Raw genomic sequence first — 15,911 nt, 5'->3', positions numbered from 1 at the left:
ACAGTAATCTATTTGTTTCAACAAGCACCTGCTCTCAATTATTAATAGCAGGAAAGCGGAAGCTCATAATGCAGCGTGGAAACTAATGAGGACTGGACTGCATGGATGGGCCTCTGTCCAGTTTGCATATGCTGTGCTGGGCATTATATCAGGTCTAATGCATCACTTCAGTTATGAGAGGATCTCTTTACTAATTAGTTATCGAAGACAAACATAATTCAGTCAAGTTTACTATTGTAAGGATTTGCTGCTTATCTTTGTGTCATATACTAAACTGAATATCTTTGTTTCCAGATTAAGCAAACTAAAGCAATTTTAAATATATTTTTTTACATTTTGTAGATTAAATGAACATTTGGGAAAAAAATATTTATCATTAATGAAAGTGACATTTTTTTTTTTACCCTAATAGGGATTCAGAGTGAAAGTAAACATTTGATGAGGTGAGGAAACCTCTGATTTGCTTAACAAAATACCTCCTGCTTTGTTGTCTTGACTACTGCAATGCTGGGGCTCACCAGTACCCTGTCTTCTTCAGCCTGTGAGTGCATTTTTGCCACCCACTGATCTGGAGTGTGGACTATGCTCTGCTCTCTGTCACCTAGACTGGCCCCCAGGTACCAAACTCTGGCACGGCTTGGTTTAATGTTAGTTGGTCTGTACTAATGTAATCAGGTCAGCACAAAATCCACATTATATTTGACTATTTGACTATTTGACTATTTGACTATTTGACTATTTTGCATTTACATAACACATTCACATGGTCTTTTAAGATGGACATTTTATCTTATCTTATACGGAACAGAGGGGCCAGCAGAGTTCACTTCACAGCACTGATTAAAAACCAACAGCACAAGTACGATCTGGGAATATACATTTTTACAATGTCAGCAGCACCTTCACTGAAATTACTCTGTGCTCAGACTTCTTTTCGTCGTTGTTTTCTCCTTTTTTTTTTCGGGGACTCTGAAGTACGTCTCCTAATCCTTTGTTTCTATGTGGCCTGAAGATTTTGTGTCACGTTACACATGCTGGAGCTGGAAATACCCTGCAACACAGCGACTCCTCTTTTGTTAGCATAGATGTACATTTTCCACAGTAGCATCACCAATTGTCCCCCAGTACGATGCAGCTATGTACCTCTTCACTGTCGGCAATGGTGGCCTCTACTTCCTCCATATGCTGTAGTTCCTCCACAGTCTATTCAGGCTCATTTGTGACACTTACAATATAGTTTTCCTCCATATCGTCCATGCCTTATAGTTGTTTGGATGTTTTGGTTCCACTGCCCCTCACTCGATCATACAAAAATGCGAAAGTATATGTTGTAGTTCTAGCACACAGCAAGGGAGCTTTTTGCAGAAGTCCACTATAACGTAACATTTGTCATCTGGCAGACTTTTGGCAACAAAAGATCAAGTATATCTCAGTCCAAGGCAACACAGTGGGAAATTAAACATTGCTCATATTCAAATAGTATTGTAACAATACAAAGCAGATTGAAAGTAGGTGAAGTTCCTGTTCAAGGGAATTGCACAGAAAAGGAACTGCAGCAGATGAAAAAAATGCCAGGTTCACCAGCTGTCTCTGCTTCATCTCTCCAGGTCATTCTGACGTCTGATTTCATTGTATATTTGAATCCATGTGATTTGAATGGCGGTTGCCTGCACATGAATATTTACATTAACTTGATTTGGTTGGCGAGTACCCATGCTGTCTTAAAAGTTGAGATTTTCTCAACTTCTTCTTCATTCAGCACAAGTAAAGCAAAGCAACAGAATTACAGAGCAGTTTGGCAATTCAAGGCATTGCCCCATTTGAAGTGAATGAGCAATGTTTCCGTTGAGGCCTCCAACAAGTGTGAGTGTTTGTCAATACTGCTTGCAGCTTTAATTCAACTTTGATCTTTTATAAAAGTAATTTAATTATTAAAGCCTTTATTTTAAACTTTGTGTGAAACTATGATGAAATGCACAGTCTATTTTAAGAAAATGGCAATAGTATAGTTATAACAGATTCTATGTGAAAGGAAGGCTATAAAATGTCAAGTTAGTGGCAAAGTGCTGATGGCGATGTTTGTGTGCGTGTCTAAATCACATTTAATTGTTACACTTTAAATGACAGAAACAGCCATGTTCCATTAATAACAGTTCAAATGTTTACAGACAATAAGTATTTTCAGTTCAAAGTAAACGAAATCATAATAGTATTTAATTATTTTGCTCAATAAAGCAACAGTGCAAAACAGCAAGTTAGGGTTGGTCTATGTCTTTTAAAAACGTTTGGACAATGGCAGGATAAATTAGACTATGGAAGCTGCACAGTTTAGGTGTGCGATGTCTGAATCCCTTCTGTTGCTTATGCTGCCTAAAAATAATCCCTTGTTGGTATTGTTTTACTGTGACAGAGACACTCGTCCATTCTAATTACAAAAATTTAATCTGGTCCTTTAACGGTTACTTGTTGGTAATGTTGGCTATTGCACAGGAAAAACACTACTAAATCAATACTGTTCCAGTGTATTAAAATGTATAGGCACCTTTAATAATAAGAGCCCATGTGTTATCCTGTATCAGTGAAAGTAGATATGAGGTCATAATGCCAAATATCAGTGTCAGAGATGTTCAGAATCCCAAAATTACACTCTTTACAGCATTATGAATTTATCATTTCACTCCTGGCTTCACTAGATGGAGCTGTTACTCCAGGAGAAATGAATGGTGATGTCAGTACTGTAGGCCATTGGCTCATAGATGTTGCCGGTTGGCCATATCAAGGCTGTATATTGCAGCTTAGGAACCTCCATCATGCAAAGTGACATATAAGATTAGATAAAATGTGAATCCTTATCATTCAGACAGTTATTCTGAAAGTTGTACTCTGTAATAGTCTATTATTCCTTTTCTTCTATCCCTTTTTCTCATCTCTTTTATGTCTTGCAGGTCTATTTACGATGACCAGCCCAATGCCCACAAGCGCTTCATGGAAAAGCTGGATGCCAGGATAAGGAACCATGACCGAGAAATTGAGAAAATGTGCAATTTCCACCACCAAGGCTTTGTGGACGCCATCACAGAGCTGCTCAAAGTCCGCACTGATGCAGAGAAACTGATGGTAAGATAGATTACTGTAGTGAAGATTACAATATCTCAGTTACAGCTGATAACAGGACCCTTGTAGGATGAAGTAAGACATAGTGATTATATAGTTATACCATTTCAATTGAAAGCTTCACTGTTGAAAGAATTGTCTTCAAAAAGCCGACTGGTCTATTTGGTCATGGCTCTCAGCCGTGCGTCAAGAGCCGAGAGTTCAAAAATCCCCACCCAGAATCAACAAGTTTGTCACTGAATCTGTGAGAAAGAGCCTGTCACAAGCCATTAAACCCCATGAAAGGCCCAGTGCATTAGCAACGGGTTCAAGTCCCCATCGCCTGGTTAATCAGAATTTTCCTGCCTTTGATCTTGACCCCTCATGGACAATGAGCTGATTACGCAGCTGCACTGAGGGAAGTAGAGAGGGAAAAGAGAGGGCATGGAGAGGGGGAGCAGACAGAGTGAGGTAGAACAGATAGACATGTGACAGCATGTATGGGTTAAAGCAAAACAAAGGTATTCATACATTCTAAAATAGGATTAGACTATCAACAAATACGTGACTTACCAACCATATCAACATGTGAAGATTTGCATCAACTCCACTGTAGGCTATTTCCACACTTACATTTTCGTTTTAAGCTTTTAGCTCAGTATCAGAATTTTGATTAATTCACATCAAATCAAACGTAACCTTATATATACAAATATATACATTTATCTATTTAGCATTTTTTAAATCCTCACAAATATGTTTCATTATGAGAAACAACTGAGTAACTTAAAAAAACAGACCAAATGGACTCCGTAGTTTATAAGAAATGTTGCTCACCCCAGGGCATTTGTTTGGGACCATTACAAGTTGCAGACTGAGCCAGTGGAGCTTGATCTGTAACATAAGATGTTTGGTGAAAATAATGATAATAATTGATAAAATAAGTAAGTTGTCTGAAATTTAAAAGTATAGGAGGCAATAATATAGGAAAAAGAGTGAAAGGAAAAGAGGCTGTGTTAAACTGATGATTGTTTTTGTTTTCAAAGGGTCAAGTGACAGACACTAATCGAAGACTACAAGAAGCTGGGAGGGAGGTAAGTCTGCGTACGCCTGAATGCATGAATATGCAGACGGTTTTTATTGTGCTGTGGGCACATAGGCATGCTTGTTAATTGAAAAGAGAGTCGTGCGTCAAACATGACCTTGTTTGACCCAGTAGTCAACAATGGTGGCCTCTTTCTCATTGTCTCCTTCCACTGTGTGTTCCTTCCCTTAGGTGACAGCTCAGACACAGGAGGTGATCTGCTGTCGGATCCAGCAGAGGAACATGGCCACGACTGTTGAGAAGCTCCAGCTCTGTATACCAGGTACCGCTGCTGCCTGTGTGTCAATATGATGGTCACTAATACACTTAATTCTAGTGTAAATGGGCTGCCTCAAATTTGACTTGTTCAACAAAGAGCAAGTCTTGCGCATTATTTCCCCAAGTCAGCAAATATTCCACACGCTTGTCGTCTGAGGTTCGCAGGAGGCTGGCGAGATTCGGGGTACACTCTATCCACTCCATCACAGGGCTTTCATATAGAGATAACAAACATCAGCATTTCCCACAGAATTGATTCACCCATGGCAATAACAGGGTGCATGTGCATGAAGATCACTCTCCACATTCCAATTGACAGGCACACAGGCTGAAAGGTGAAGGATAAGTTCTCACGTGAGGGAAAGAACTGCATGCATGCCGCAACTGCAGCTGAAATTATGAGTCTTACTGTTTGTGTGGACAGTAACAACCATAGTGTGACAACGCGAGCAATGTGAATAGTGGTTTTTCTCTGCATATTGGCTGTGCGTTGTGCTGGCGACCTGTCCATGGTGTACCTTGCCTCTCGCCCCGTCTCAGCTGGGATTGGCTCCAGCTCTCCTTCCACCCTGACAGGATAAGGGTATAGATAATGTATTGATGGATTTACTTTGGTTACAGATTTGTTGTTTAGGAGCCAACTGAATAAAAGCTTGAACCAAAAAAAGCCTTCTACTTATCCTCTTTCACATGTTCTCTTCTTTTGCAGTGCTAGAAATGTATAGCAAACTGAAGGAGCAGCTGGAAACCAAAAGGTAACAACAAGTTAGTATGAGAATAGTTGGCACATAATTTGACAACCTTCTGTAAGGTATTGGTGATCGTGCTACACATCATTACCAGGACTTTTACTGATGATGGTTTGCAGTTGCTCAATACAAAAAAATCAGTCACAGTTCTGACATCTGATCATTGAACAGACTGAATCTTCTCCTCTTCTGTGCAGGACTCCATGTGATGGTGTGAGGATGGGACAAGGTGGTGTTGGGTGTGACTGCAGCCCTGGAGGCTGATGAACCTGCTCCATTGGCCAGTCAGGATGCACATAGCTTCAGTGGGTGTCAGCAAGTTCTGCTTCCTGTTCTCCCTTGCATTCTGTGGGCTCTTGCTTCTGTTAATCCCGGCCTTCCAGCCCCCAGCTCTTCAGGTGGACCTGCCTCAGCCCCGACCTCAAATCAGACCCACACATGCAGGCTCATCACACCAGACCAGGGTACCAGCAGTGTCTGTCCTTGCTGGGGCAACTGACACAGCCACAGGGCTAAATGGAAGCTCATTGGGCCAAGGGGAAACCATGGAGATGGAAGTTACCGGGGGAGATAATTATAGACTGGTGGACTCTCCAAAAAGCATTGACAGAGGGGCTTTTCCTGCATGAAAAGCTGGTGGACCTTTAGGATCTACATCCCATGACCCATTAGAGTTGAAGGACATTTTTATTGCTGTGAAAACTACCAAGAAGTACCACAAGTCCCGACTGGAGCTGCTAATTCACACCTGGGTTTCTCAAGCTAAAGAACATGTGAGTAGAGCTGCTGTCCTTTTTACTTGTTGATGTAGCTTTAACAGCACTGTGCTCTTTCTAAGGCTGGACTACCCCAAAGGCTTTATCCCTTTAAACATGTAACAGTTACACACACTGATTCAATTACTGGTGTGCACAATGGATCTATTAGTGCATTAAGTCATTTATCAAACACAATATTTTCTGCTCCAGCTTCTGTTTACAATCATTGTGGTAGTTACCTTTCATGTTTTACTTCAGTCTCTTCCCACTCAATGCTGACTGCACGATGATTCAGCATTGCTTGAACAGAGATGGAATTTGAGGCTGAGATGGCAAAACATCTCTCAGATTTTTCAAATTTAAATCAAGGCCAGCAATGATTCAGAACTTCTCCTTAGCAGGAGCTTGAAAACATTTCAGCTCAACATGTGGAGTAATGGCTTATGTAATGTTTTAGTTGTGTCCAAAGAAAATGGGTTCTGATTGAAATGCTGCCAGCTGGGGGTTTACCTCTGTTCCAGGGTCAGAGTCGTTCACCAAAGTTTTTACCAAAACTGCCTTGGTATATGTCCTCACAGCTTCAGTATATGTATTACATAACATTAATTTAGTGTAGATGTAATGTAAAGTGACTTAGGAGCGTGTGTGCACGTGCGTTTGATTATTCTAACAATAACCCATCAAAGTGTATTACTTGCAATTGAATCCCCACAGTCTGTTCAATGATCAGATGTCAGAACTGTGACTGTTTTTTTGTATTGAGCAACTGCAAACCATCATCAGTAAAAGTCCTGGTAATGATGTGTAGCACGATCACCAATACCTTACAGAAGGTTAAGATGGTACACAGTCTTCAGTCAGTCATGTGACACAAGTGCATGCTGCAAATGTACTATGTTCCCTTGAAATATCTGTGTTCACCTACCATTGACTTAACAACACAGCACAAGCAGTCACTACGCCACCAAGCTTCCCAGCACCAGCGTTCACAGGGAGACTTGAATGAACCTAGCACACACATTGTGATCTTTCACTCAAACTCAACAGCAGGAGCATAGTCAGGCATTTTATCAAAATTATTGAGTGCGTACAAGTTTTACATAAATTAACAAAAAAAAGGACTTTAATATTCAGGGAGGCTCATATAACCTGTTTTCATGCCTGAGGGATTTCCTGTTCAGTTCGTGTGCCCTGTATCAACAGCTTATCTCGTACTGGCTTGGATTCCAGGTCTGTTGCGAAATGGCTACACAGTGAGTCAGTTCTGTATTAGCTGTCAGCTTTAACCAACCATTTTCTCTCACATACTGTGTGACTGCCTTATTTTACTGCTCTCAGGTCAGTAAAGTCTCTCCCCTGTGTTAACAACTCGCAGTAAAATTAAACCAATGCTCATCACAAGTTATTAGGATTTAGACTACTGAAGTTTACTATCTGTGCGTTTGATTTGCGAGAGAATTTAGGTGCACCTAAATTATGCGCTGGTGCACCAAAATTAAGAAAATCAAGCGCATCAGTGCAACCAATGTAAAAAGTTAGTCTGAATCCCTGATAGAGATACAGATGATGGTTATTTATGAGAAGGCCAAGGTTAACTCAAATGACCCTTTGACTGAGTGGCTCATTTTATGGTGGGGGAAAATTACAAGCCTGGTCGCAGGGCTTTGAGCAAGTAGAGCCTGTCTGTCTCCGTCTTCTCCGAACTGTACATCACTAGCTGTCTCTGCAGAGGTCTGTGGGGAATGGCTTCACTGTCAGAGGCTCTGACACCAATTTTCATTTTGGAACAATCAGTTGTTGTACTTTTTAAAGAAGTAGATAATTGTACCTATCAAAGGTGATGACTTCACATTATGTTACAAACTGTTTCTTCTAGTCAATGTTGTAAATACTGTTATTTTGCCGATGGTCTCACTTACACATGGCATCTATTGTACTTCTGTCCGTCCTGAGGCAGGGATTCCTCACATGTGGCTCTCTGAGATTTCGATGGTTTTTCCCATGTTAAAGTTTCTTTGTGGTAGTTTTTCCTCACTCTTGTTGAGCCCTATGAGACAAATTGGGATTTGTAAATATGGGCTAATATGAAATTTGATTGGTTGGCATGGTGTACGTCTTTTCAAATTAAGTCTTGTCAAATTAGAGCTTGCAGGACGGATAATTTGGGGTGATTTGTTAATTTGTTTTTCTTAGTTGATAATGAGATCAAAAACCTCTCTGTGTCAAGAAGATGCAGGGGCCTACATTGGTAGAGGTGTTGTTTAATTAGCTCCTCATTTATGATCTACACTGTATTTTTGTAAAACTTTTGTTCATTATAGGAGAACATTTCTAATGTAGTGTTTTAGACTGCTTCATTGTAGACTGCAATGATTCTCTCTCTCTCTCTCTCCCTATGCATTGTGTGTGTCAGTGTGCGTGCATGAAAGCGTGCTTCGGCCAGTATTGTGATGAATTCTGTTTCCCTCGTCGAGATGAGTTGTCCCTAATTGTGTTTGCACCCCTTGGTAGTTAGGACAAGGTCTGGTTTGGTAAACACTGTTCAGGTTCAGGCATGAAACATGACCCAGAAAGTCCTGTTTTAGTAAGAGATACGTTTTATCAAGCTCTAAAGGCCTAGTGAGTCGTGAGTGAATTTTACATCTTTAAAAAATATATTATAATAATTCTACCTTTCCTTTTGAAGCTTGTGAGATGAATAGTAAAAATATTGATTCTGTGAAATGTGTGCTTGTGTGAATATGACTTGTTGTCCCGTTGGATGGACAAGGGGGTCCTTGTATCTCAGGAGACATTTTGATATTTAGAAAGTTTTTTTCTTTTTGGCTCTAAAAACATTGACACGTTAAACCTAAAGAGAAATGACAAGGAAAGAGGAATAGAAGCATACAGATCATAGTCTTGTATGTTATTGTTTATGTCACTTTCTAATAGCGTCACTAATTAATTCTGAAATTGTGGTGACATTAAACATTAGATGTTGTGGGAAATGATGATGGATCCTAATAAGCGGCAGTGGACAATGACTGTGGACTATAGTGGCATCCGATCTGGATGGTGGATCATGATCTTGCTGGTTGCTGTCCATAGACTATGATTGCAGCTGGACTACTTGATATAGTATTGAAGTTATCCTTCAAAATGTTTACCCTCATCAATGCTGCTAAAAACTTTAATCTTGATGTTTTCCTACACTTGACATCTATTGCACTTCTGTCCGTCCTGGGAGAGGGATCCTCACATGTGGCTCTCTCTGAGGTTTCTACGTATTTTTACCCTGTTAAAAGGGTTTTTAGTAGTTTTTTCTTACTCTTGCTGAGGGTTAAGGACAGAAGATGTCACACCATGTTAAAGCCCTATGAGACGAATTGTGATTTGTGAATATGGGCTATACAACTCAAATTTGATTTGAAATGTCTCATTTTAAATCTACCTGACTCTGTTGTGTGTTTGTGTGTGTGTCCTTTGAAGCTCTGCCACTGCACAAATACCCATGGTCAAGAGAAAACGAAGGAGCACTTGATTGTGCCCTTAAAGGAGAGTATTTATATGTGTACTTTTAACACTGTCTGTCTGTTTCAGACCTTCATGTTCACTGATGGTGAGGACAACGAGCTGCGGATGAGAACAGGTAAGATGCCAACAGTTGTCATAGGTCAAAGATATTTAAGTGTCCTCATTCCTTTTGTTTGGCCATATCATGAGGTTACAAAGTCAAATCACAACAAACATGTATAGCCATTTGTTGCAACTGTGAAGAATGGTATTCTGATTTGTCATTTAGGTGTAAATAAAAATAATCTTAATTTTTTTTTACAATTGGTTTAATATTTTGCCAAATGGGCTATTTATATTAAAGTAATTGTGCATGTTGTGTGTATCTACAAAAACAAAAGATTAACAATTAGATTTACAAATTATGACTCTGGTTTAGAATGCCTATATAGTCCATAGCCAATTGGCTGACAGAGAGCCGCTCTCGATCCCTGCTCATTGGTCACCAGCTTAGAAAAACTAAGAGGAAGTTTGTGACAGCAGTATGAACAAATCAATGATAATTATATGAATGATCTACAACCAGCATAAACACTTCACAGTAATATCCGGACACAACCGCCTGCAGCTGAACTGTTTGTCCTCTGCCGTGTTTTTCACAGGAGCCAACATCATCAACACAAACTGCTCAGCAGCTCACACCCGCCAGGCTTTGTGCTGCAAGATGTCTGTGGAGTATGACAAATTTATTGAGTCTCAGAAAAAGTGAGTGAATCGTGTTCTGTCCCTGATCCCAATAGACAGCAGGGACACAATGAACAGTTACAGTTGTGTAGTGATATTCTTGGAGCTGATTATAAGCCCACTAACACAATGGACAGCTGCATGCTTTTAAAGGGTCAAAAGATTTAGAACAGCACCAGTTTCACGGATTTTGGATTACCTTAAATGTTACAAAGGTCTAAAGTAAACTGCCTTGAGTCGAGAAGTGTAGCAGAAGACCGCTTGGTTGGTCAGAGCTTCATCCTGCAGCCACATAATAAACCACAACAATCGAGGGAGAGACCAGCAGATGGAGGCTTTGCATGATGAAGAGCAGCACAGACTCTAGACTGTCACCTCATGGTGCTTTAATGTGAACTGGACACAGGGTGAAAGTACAACAACCTAACAGTGCCACACATTTGTGTGAACTTCTGAACAATGTTTGTGTAATAACAGAGGTATCTGAAATGAGACACACGGATATAGGCATGAGGCTTTAATTCTATTTTTTTTTTTTTTAAATCTTTGTTTTGTTTGCTCTTTGCTCCCGAACTAAAAACGTGTGACTATGTAGGGCACAAACTAATGTATGCTGTTGTGTGTTTGTGCCCACGTGTTTTTTTTTTTTGTAGGTGGTTCTGCCATGTGGATGATGATAACTATGTGATTCTGCCCAGCTTATTGCGGATGCTGTCCTCCTACCACCACAGCCAGGATGTCTACCTGGGCCGGCCCAGTCTGGATCACCCTATAGAGGCTTCAGAGAGAGTCAAGAGTGACGGATCAGTCAGTCAACTTACAACCTATTAGGAGTTTCTGACTCCACTATCTTTTTACGGTTAACCCTCTGGAGACTGATAATGTTATCTTTCTAAATCTTCAGAGTGCTCCTGCAGAAACGTGCATGTGACTGTTTATTTCTCATTTCAGGTGTCTGTTAAGTTCTGGTTCGCCACAGGTGGAGCTGGTTTCTGTATCAGCAGAGGTCTGGCACTGAAAATGAGCCCCTGGGCCAGGTGGGTAGTGGATTCTGCTCTTTTAACTTATTAAAGTTATTGAACCTTTCAAAGCTGAGGTACTCACTTAGCTGCATTTTGTATTTCTTATGAAAAGTAAGAACAACATAAACCTGGGCAGCCAAATGAGAAAATAATGTCGAATAGAAATAGATTTGTATTTCCCTGAAATATAACCCAGGGGGCGTTGTAGCGATCATTCTGTTTGTCATTTCATGTTCTTATGTGGTTGGACAACACATTGTAAAAGCTAATTTATTTTATCAAAACAGAACTCGACCCATAGGAAGACATTGACTTTGCTCTGTTGTTTAGGCTTGTTGGCAAAAATGTATTGTGCTTTCAGTTTAGGGAATTTCATCAGCACAGCAGAAAAGATCCGACTCCCAGACGACTGCACCATCGGCTACATCATTGAGGCGCTGCTGGAGGTCTCCCTCACACACACACACCTCTTCCATTCTCACCTGGAGAACTTGCAGAAGCTGCCCACTGACTCTCTCCTGGAGCAGGTGAGTAGTATGCATGCGTGTAGGGCTGTTGTTTTGTTGTTTTGTTGTTTATAATTCATGTTCATTAGGACTTGAGACTAAAGAAACCTTAGCAATGTGCTAGGGCTGTGTGATATGACTTCAAATGTATACCTCTAGCAGATCACTGAACTATTATTGTATTTTTTTCTCTCTCTCATAATTCACTGAAAAAGTCTGTATCGGAAATCTGCAGAAATATTAACGCTGCATTAATCGGCGCCGGCCAACAAGCGACTCTCCTCCTGTTCTCTTTTCTAGTCACTCACACCTAGAACTGATCTATATAATATCATACTGAATTCTTATTCATGTTTCTGGATAAATGGGGTGTCGCTTCTTCTGTGATGTGTGTCGGCTCTTCTGTCGCTCTTCAGACAAACTGACAATCACATTTATTTAGTTATAATCGATGATTTCGGATCCTGAATCTGCATCATTTCGGTCCCTTTAAACCTGATGTCCTGCTGTGGTAATGCTATATCTCATGAGCTAGATTTAAGTTGGTTTCAATGAATCTCCATCCTACTTTGGGCACTTTCACATGAATTTGCCAGGATTGTATTGGCTTTAAAAAATGTTTTGGTTTTATTTTTGCTTCTTGCTCCAGGTAACTCTCAGCTACGGAGGTTTTGAGAACAGAAGAAATGTGGTCAGTATTGTTGGAGGATTTTCACTGGTTGAAGATCCCACAAGGTAAAGAAATTCAAGTGGCCAAACTCTGAAGCTGTCTTATTAATACCATATGTCTTTAAAGCTTATTTGAATGGTAATGTGATGCTAAATTGGTTCTTATTTGAGATGGATTACATCGGACATGTATTTCGCCTCAATGTCAGTAAAACTCTTACTTTGGTCTTAAACCTTAGCATTTTGCTGTGAGCATTTTTCTGTTTCACATTAATAACATAATTACACTGACACAGATAAGGATCCAACATTTTTATACAATTATAGTAACACAAAAGATCTCTACTTAGTGTTGGTGCTTGCTTGTAGAACAGTGCATTGCTCTATATGCCTGATTTTACCAAAGCGTCTACTGTGGGAAACACTGAACACTTGAAATGTGTCCCTTTCCCTGACTCTGGTCTCTTTTAATCCTGCAGGTTTAAGACAGTCCACTGCCATCTGTATCCAATTACTGACTGGTGTCCAAAGATCAAACCTCGCCACAAAAACTGAACGCCACAGTGTTTTAATTGTGCAGCACTGACACTTGCTGGAGCTTTGCCTCACTCTGCCATGTTTGGGTGAAGCCACGTGTAGCTGGGAATTCCTCACGTGTCATGAAGTGGATGCCTTCACCCAAAGCAGCCTCATCTCATGCTTCATGAAAGCCCATTGCTATTGTGAGAAGCTTTTAAATCGGCAGAGCTGAATCTAACATGTGGAACCAAAGAAGGACCTTTTCTGGCTAACAGAGCATGAGAGTGGATGAAGCCATTAGTGTCTGGAGCTACATTTGTAAATGAGCTTTTGAAAATTGACTTAACGTAACAGTGCCCATGTTAATTAAGCAAGTTTATAAGTTCATGACACTGTGTAGAACTTTTTTTCATTTGATACATGTTGTTAAATTACTTACCAAGTGTTTCCTCCAAGTCATGTGATGTGTGTTTTAATAATGGTACATTTTCCTATTCCTGTTGACAAGGTATCAATGAAGCATAAGACAATGTTCCCTTTGCCATTGCAGTCAGAAACTAACTCTGCAACATGGTTTCTAAATTGACCTAATATAGAAGAGGAAATTAAAGCGGCTGAATTTAGTCCAAGTTTTAAAAAGCTCACCCTCTGAACTTCTCTTCTGATGGTATGTGTCTTGGATGTTTGAATTATGTTCAATGAAGCAGTTTTTTTGTACCAATAGATTTTCATGCCCATCCAAGTGCAAGCTTTCAGTTGGCCAGTCATCTTATGTAGCTAACCCTAACCCTGGAGATTCCTGTAACCTTAGCCTGTCCCAGTAAATTCTGCTATTTGACAGGTTAAGTGAAACGACAGAGGAAGGATCCAAGTCATTTTCTGTGGCATAGTTACAAAGGCATCGATTGGAAAAGACTAAACCCTTCCTCTCTTCCTAACCATAGACATGCACTCTCAGTTATCTACAGCAGCTATTTAGCTATGGGTCACTGTGATGCAATACTTTTATAGAGCAAGTTAATACCAGGATTCTGCGGGCCAGCTTCAACAACTCAAGTTGGAGTTTTTGTTCTGGCAGTTGTTTGCATGACAGCAACCTTACACGGGACAACCCTAAGGAAGGCCTCTGCCACAGCTCAGTCCAAATGACACACAAAGATGGAAATTTCAAACCAAAAAGATTTGACTGCAATCTGCTTCTGTCACTGGTTCAATGATAAATGCAGGAAGTGGGAAAGAATACGCTGATCCACTGTGGTTTAACTTTAACAGTAGAGCAGCATGCTGGGCCAGGTTACTGAGGAGAGTCAAGTAAAAACTCATATGCTGCCACGTGGTTCTAGATGACCATAAAATAAGTCACTGCACGATTTCCAGCTTGTCTTGTGCTCTGAAGTGTGATGGCTCTGAGGTTGTTAATACCTATGATACAATCAGGTAGAAGCCCTTGTATGTGAAGGAGGCTACAGTGTTATTATGACATACTCGGCAACAAATCAGTTGGTGTTTTCAAGTTAATTTCATCTCCTTGTTCGGTTACTGCTGATGTGACGTGACCGCCCAAAGTCAACATAGCATCACTATGGTTTCCTGTAGTGAAAAATGATTGAGGTACTTTAAATGGGCCTGAGTGTGTATTTAAGTTTTTATTTCTCTTTCTTTCAAATATGAACTGCAGTTTAATCAATTTAAAATAATGTAGACTGTGCTGTTTGCGCTACTGTGTGTGCACATTTATTTCAGTCTGTTACTGTCCTGTCCCTCATGTTCTCAGCCTAACACCCTCTCCCTGTTTCCTACTGGTCCCTATCTATGGTTTTGCACTACGTTGACTGTATCGCTTCCTATAAGTTACTGACTGTAGCTAAATGTCTAAATTAGTTCATGTTTTTGTTGGCTCTTGTATATTCTTTTATTTTTTCGTAGGTTGTAAGTGTAGCTCTGTGGTCAACTCTTTGAGATGTGGTCAAGAGGAGGAAGGAAAAGCAACTTAACCATGTGACTTAAATGGGTGGAGCCAAAGAACATCTCAACGTTTGCTATGAAGGGTCCCCGAGGATGGTTGCTAATAATTGACTGTTTAGTCCTAACTTGAAGTTTCCTGGTCGATGATTAGGTTTCTGATGAGCTAACGCTACAGTGAAACCCTGCTGTTGACCTACCTGAGGAAAGGCCTTTACTGCCACAGCCATGCTTTAGTTTTAGAAATGGGAAAATTAAAATCTCTGGGACCATTATATCAGGTCTAGACCTTCTTTGGAATACAGGTTTGTGGCATTGACTTAATAAACTGGTTCATTTGGCAGCACCCACACATGTTACACAATCCAGCCGCAGTATTTGTGCCTGTAAAATGTTTTGTTTTAAACAGCTATCCTCCTTTTTCCACACAGACAAAATCAAAAATGCAGAGCTTGTGTGTCACTGCAGGTCAGTGAGTGAGCCTGAAGGACAGAGGTTGTTCAACTGTTTACCGCTGATGTATTATTTTGTACTAAGAATAAAATCTTCCTACATTCTCAAGTGTTTGACTGGTTGCTTGTAGAACTGCCGCAATATGTGTGTTTATTGGGTCAGAACGGGAAGACTGTGCTTTGGCAGTAATGTGGTTATTGCAAACTTGTACAATTTGAACGAAATGGCCCCAAAATCTGATTTATAGGAGTTTTATAGAGACCTCTCACTGGGAAGTGTCTCTTATAAAGAACAATGGATGATGAGCTCACTGGGATGTGTGTGTAATTGAATAAAGCTGGTGGAGGTTCACCATGATTTACTGCTGTGGGACTTTCCACTACTATGTAAAAAAGTGGGTTTGAGTACATTCATATCTGTGTGTGTAAAGGGAATACATTATGTCAATGGGTATCATCCTGAATGTAGAAAGTGCGTGTGTGTGCGCTCAGTAATATAACAATATTATTAACAATAATCATTTATCACAGCAACTGATAACAGATTATTTTAATGGAAACAACTCAATGTGTAGGTTT

General features: G+C 40.2%; 1 protein-coding gene across 1 annotated transcript in view; it reads left to right on the top strand.

Annotated features, from left to right (window-relative positions):
• Positions 1 to 15,441, top strand: part of LOC128427155 (beta-1,3-N-acetylglucosaminyltransferase radical fringe-like) — a 51,681-nt gene extending 36,240 nt beyond the window's left edge. The window contains 8 exon segments of the mRNA XM_053414252.1: positions 5,403 to 5,978; positions 9,546 to 9,594; positions 10,121 to 10,223; positions 10,856 to 11,009; positions 11,154 to 11,239; positions 11,586 to 11,751; positions 12,380 to 12,465; positions 12,879 to 15,441. Coding sequence (XP_053270227.1) covers positions 5,469 to 5,978; positions 9,546 to 9,594; positions 10,121 to 10,223; positions 10,856 to 11,009; positions 11,154 to 11,239; positions 11,586 to 11,751; positions 12,380 to 12,465; positions 12,879 to 12,954 — 1,230 coding nt within the window. The 5' untranslated portion in view covers positions 5,403 to 5,468 and the 3' untranslated portion in view covers positions 12,955 to 15,441.
• Positions 15,442 to 15,911: the final 470 nt, after the last annotated feature.

The sequence above is a fragment of the Pleuronectes platessa genome, chromosome 21 (genome assembly GCF_947347685.1).
Source record: "Pleuronectes platessa chromosome 21, fPlePla1.1, whole genome shotgun sequence".
Lineage (NCBI taxonomy): Eukaryota > Metazoa > Chordata > Actinopteri > Pleuronectiformes > Pleuronectidae > Pleuronectes > Pleuronectes platessa.
The sequence above is the reverse complement of the archived record's forward strand: the minus strand, read 5'-3'. Positions and strand labels throughout refer to the sequence as shown.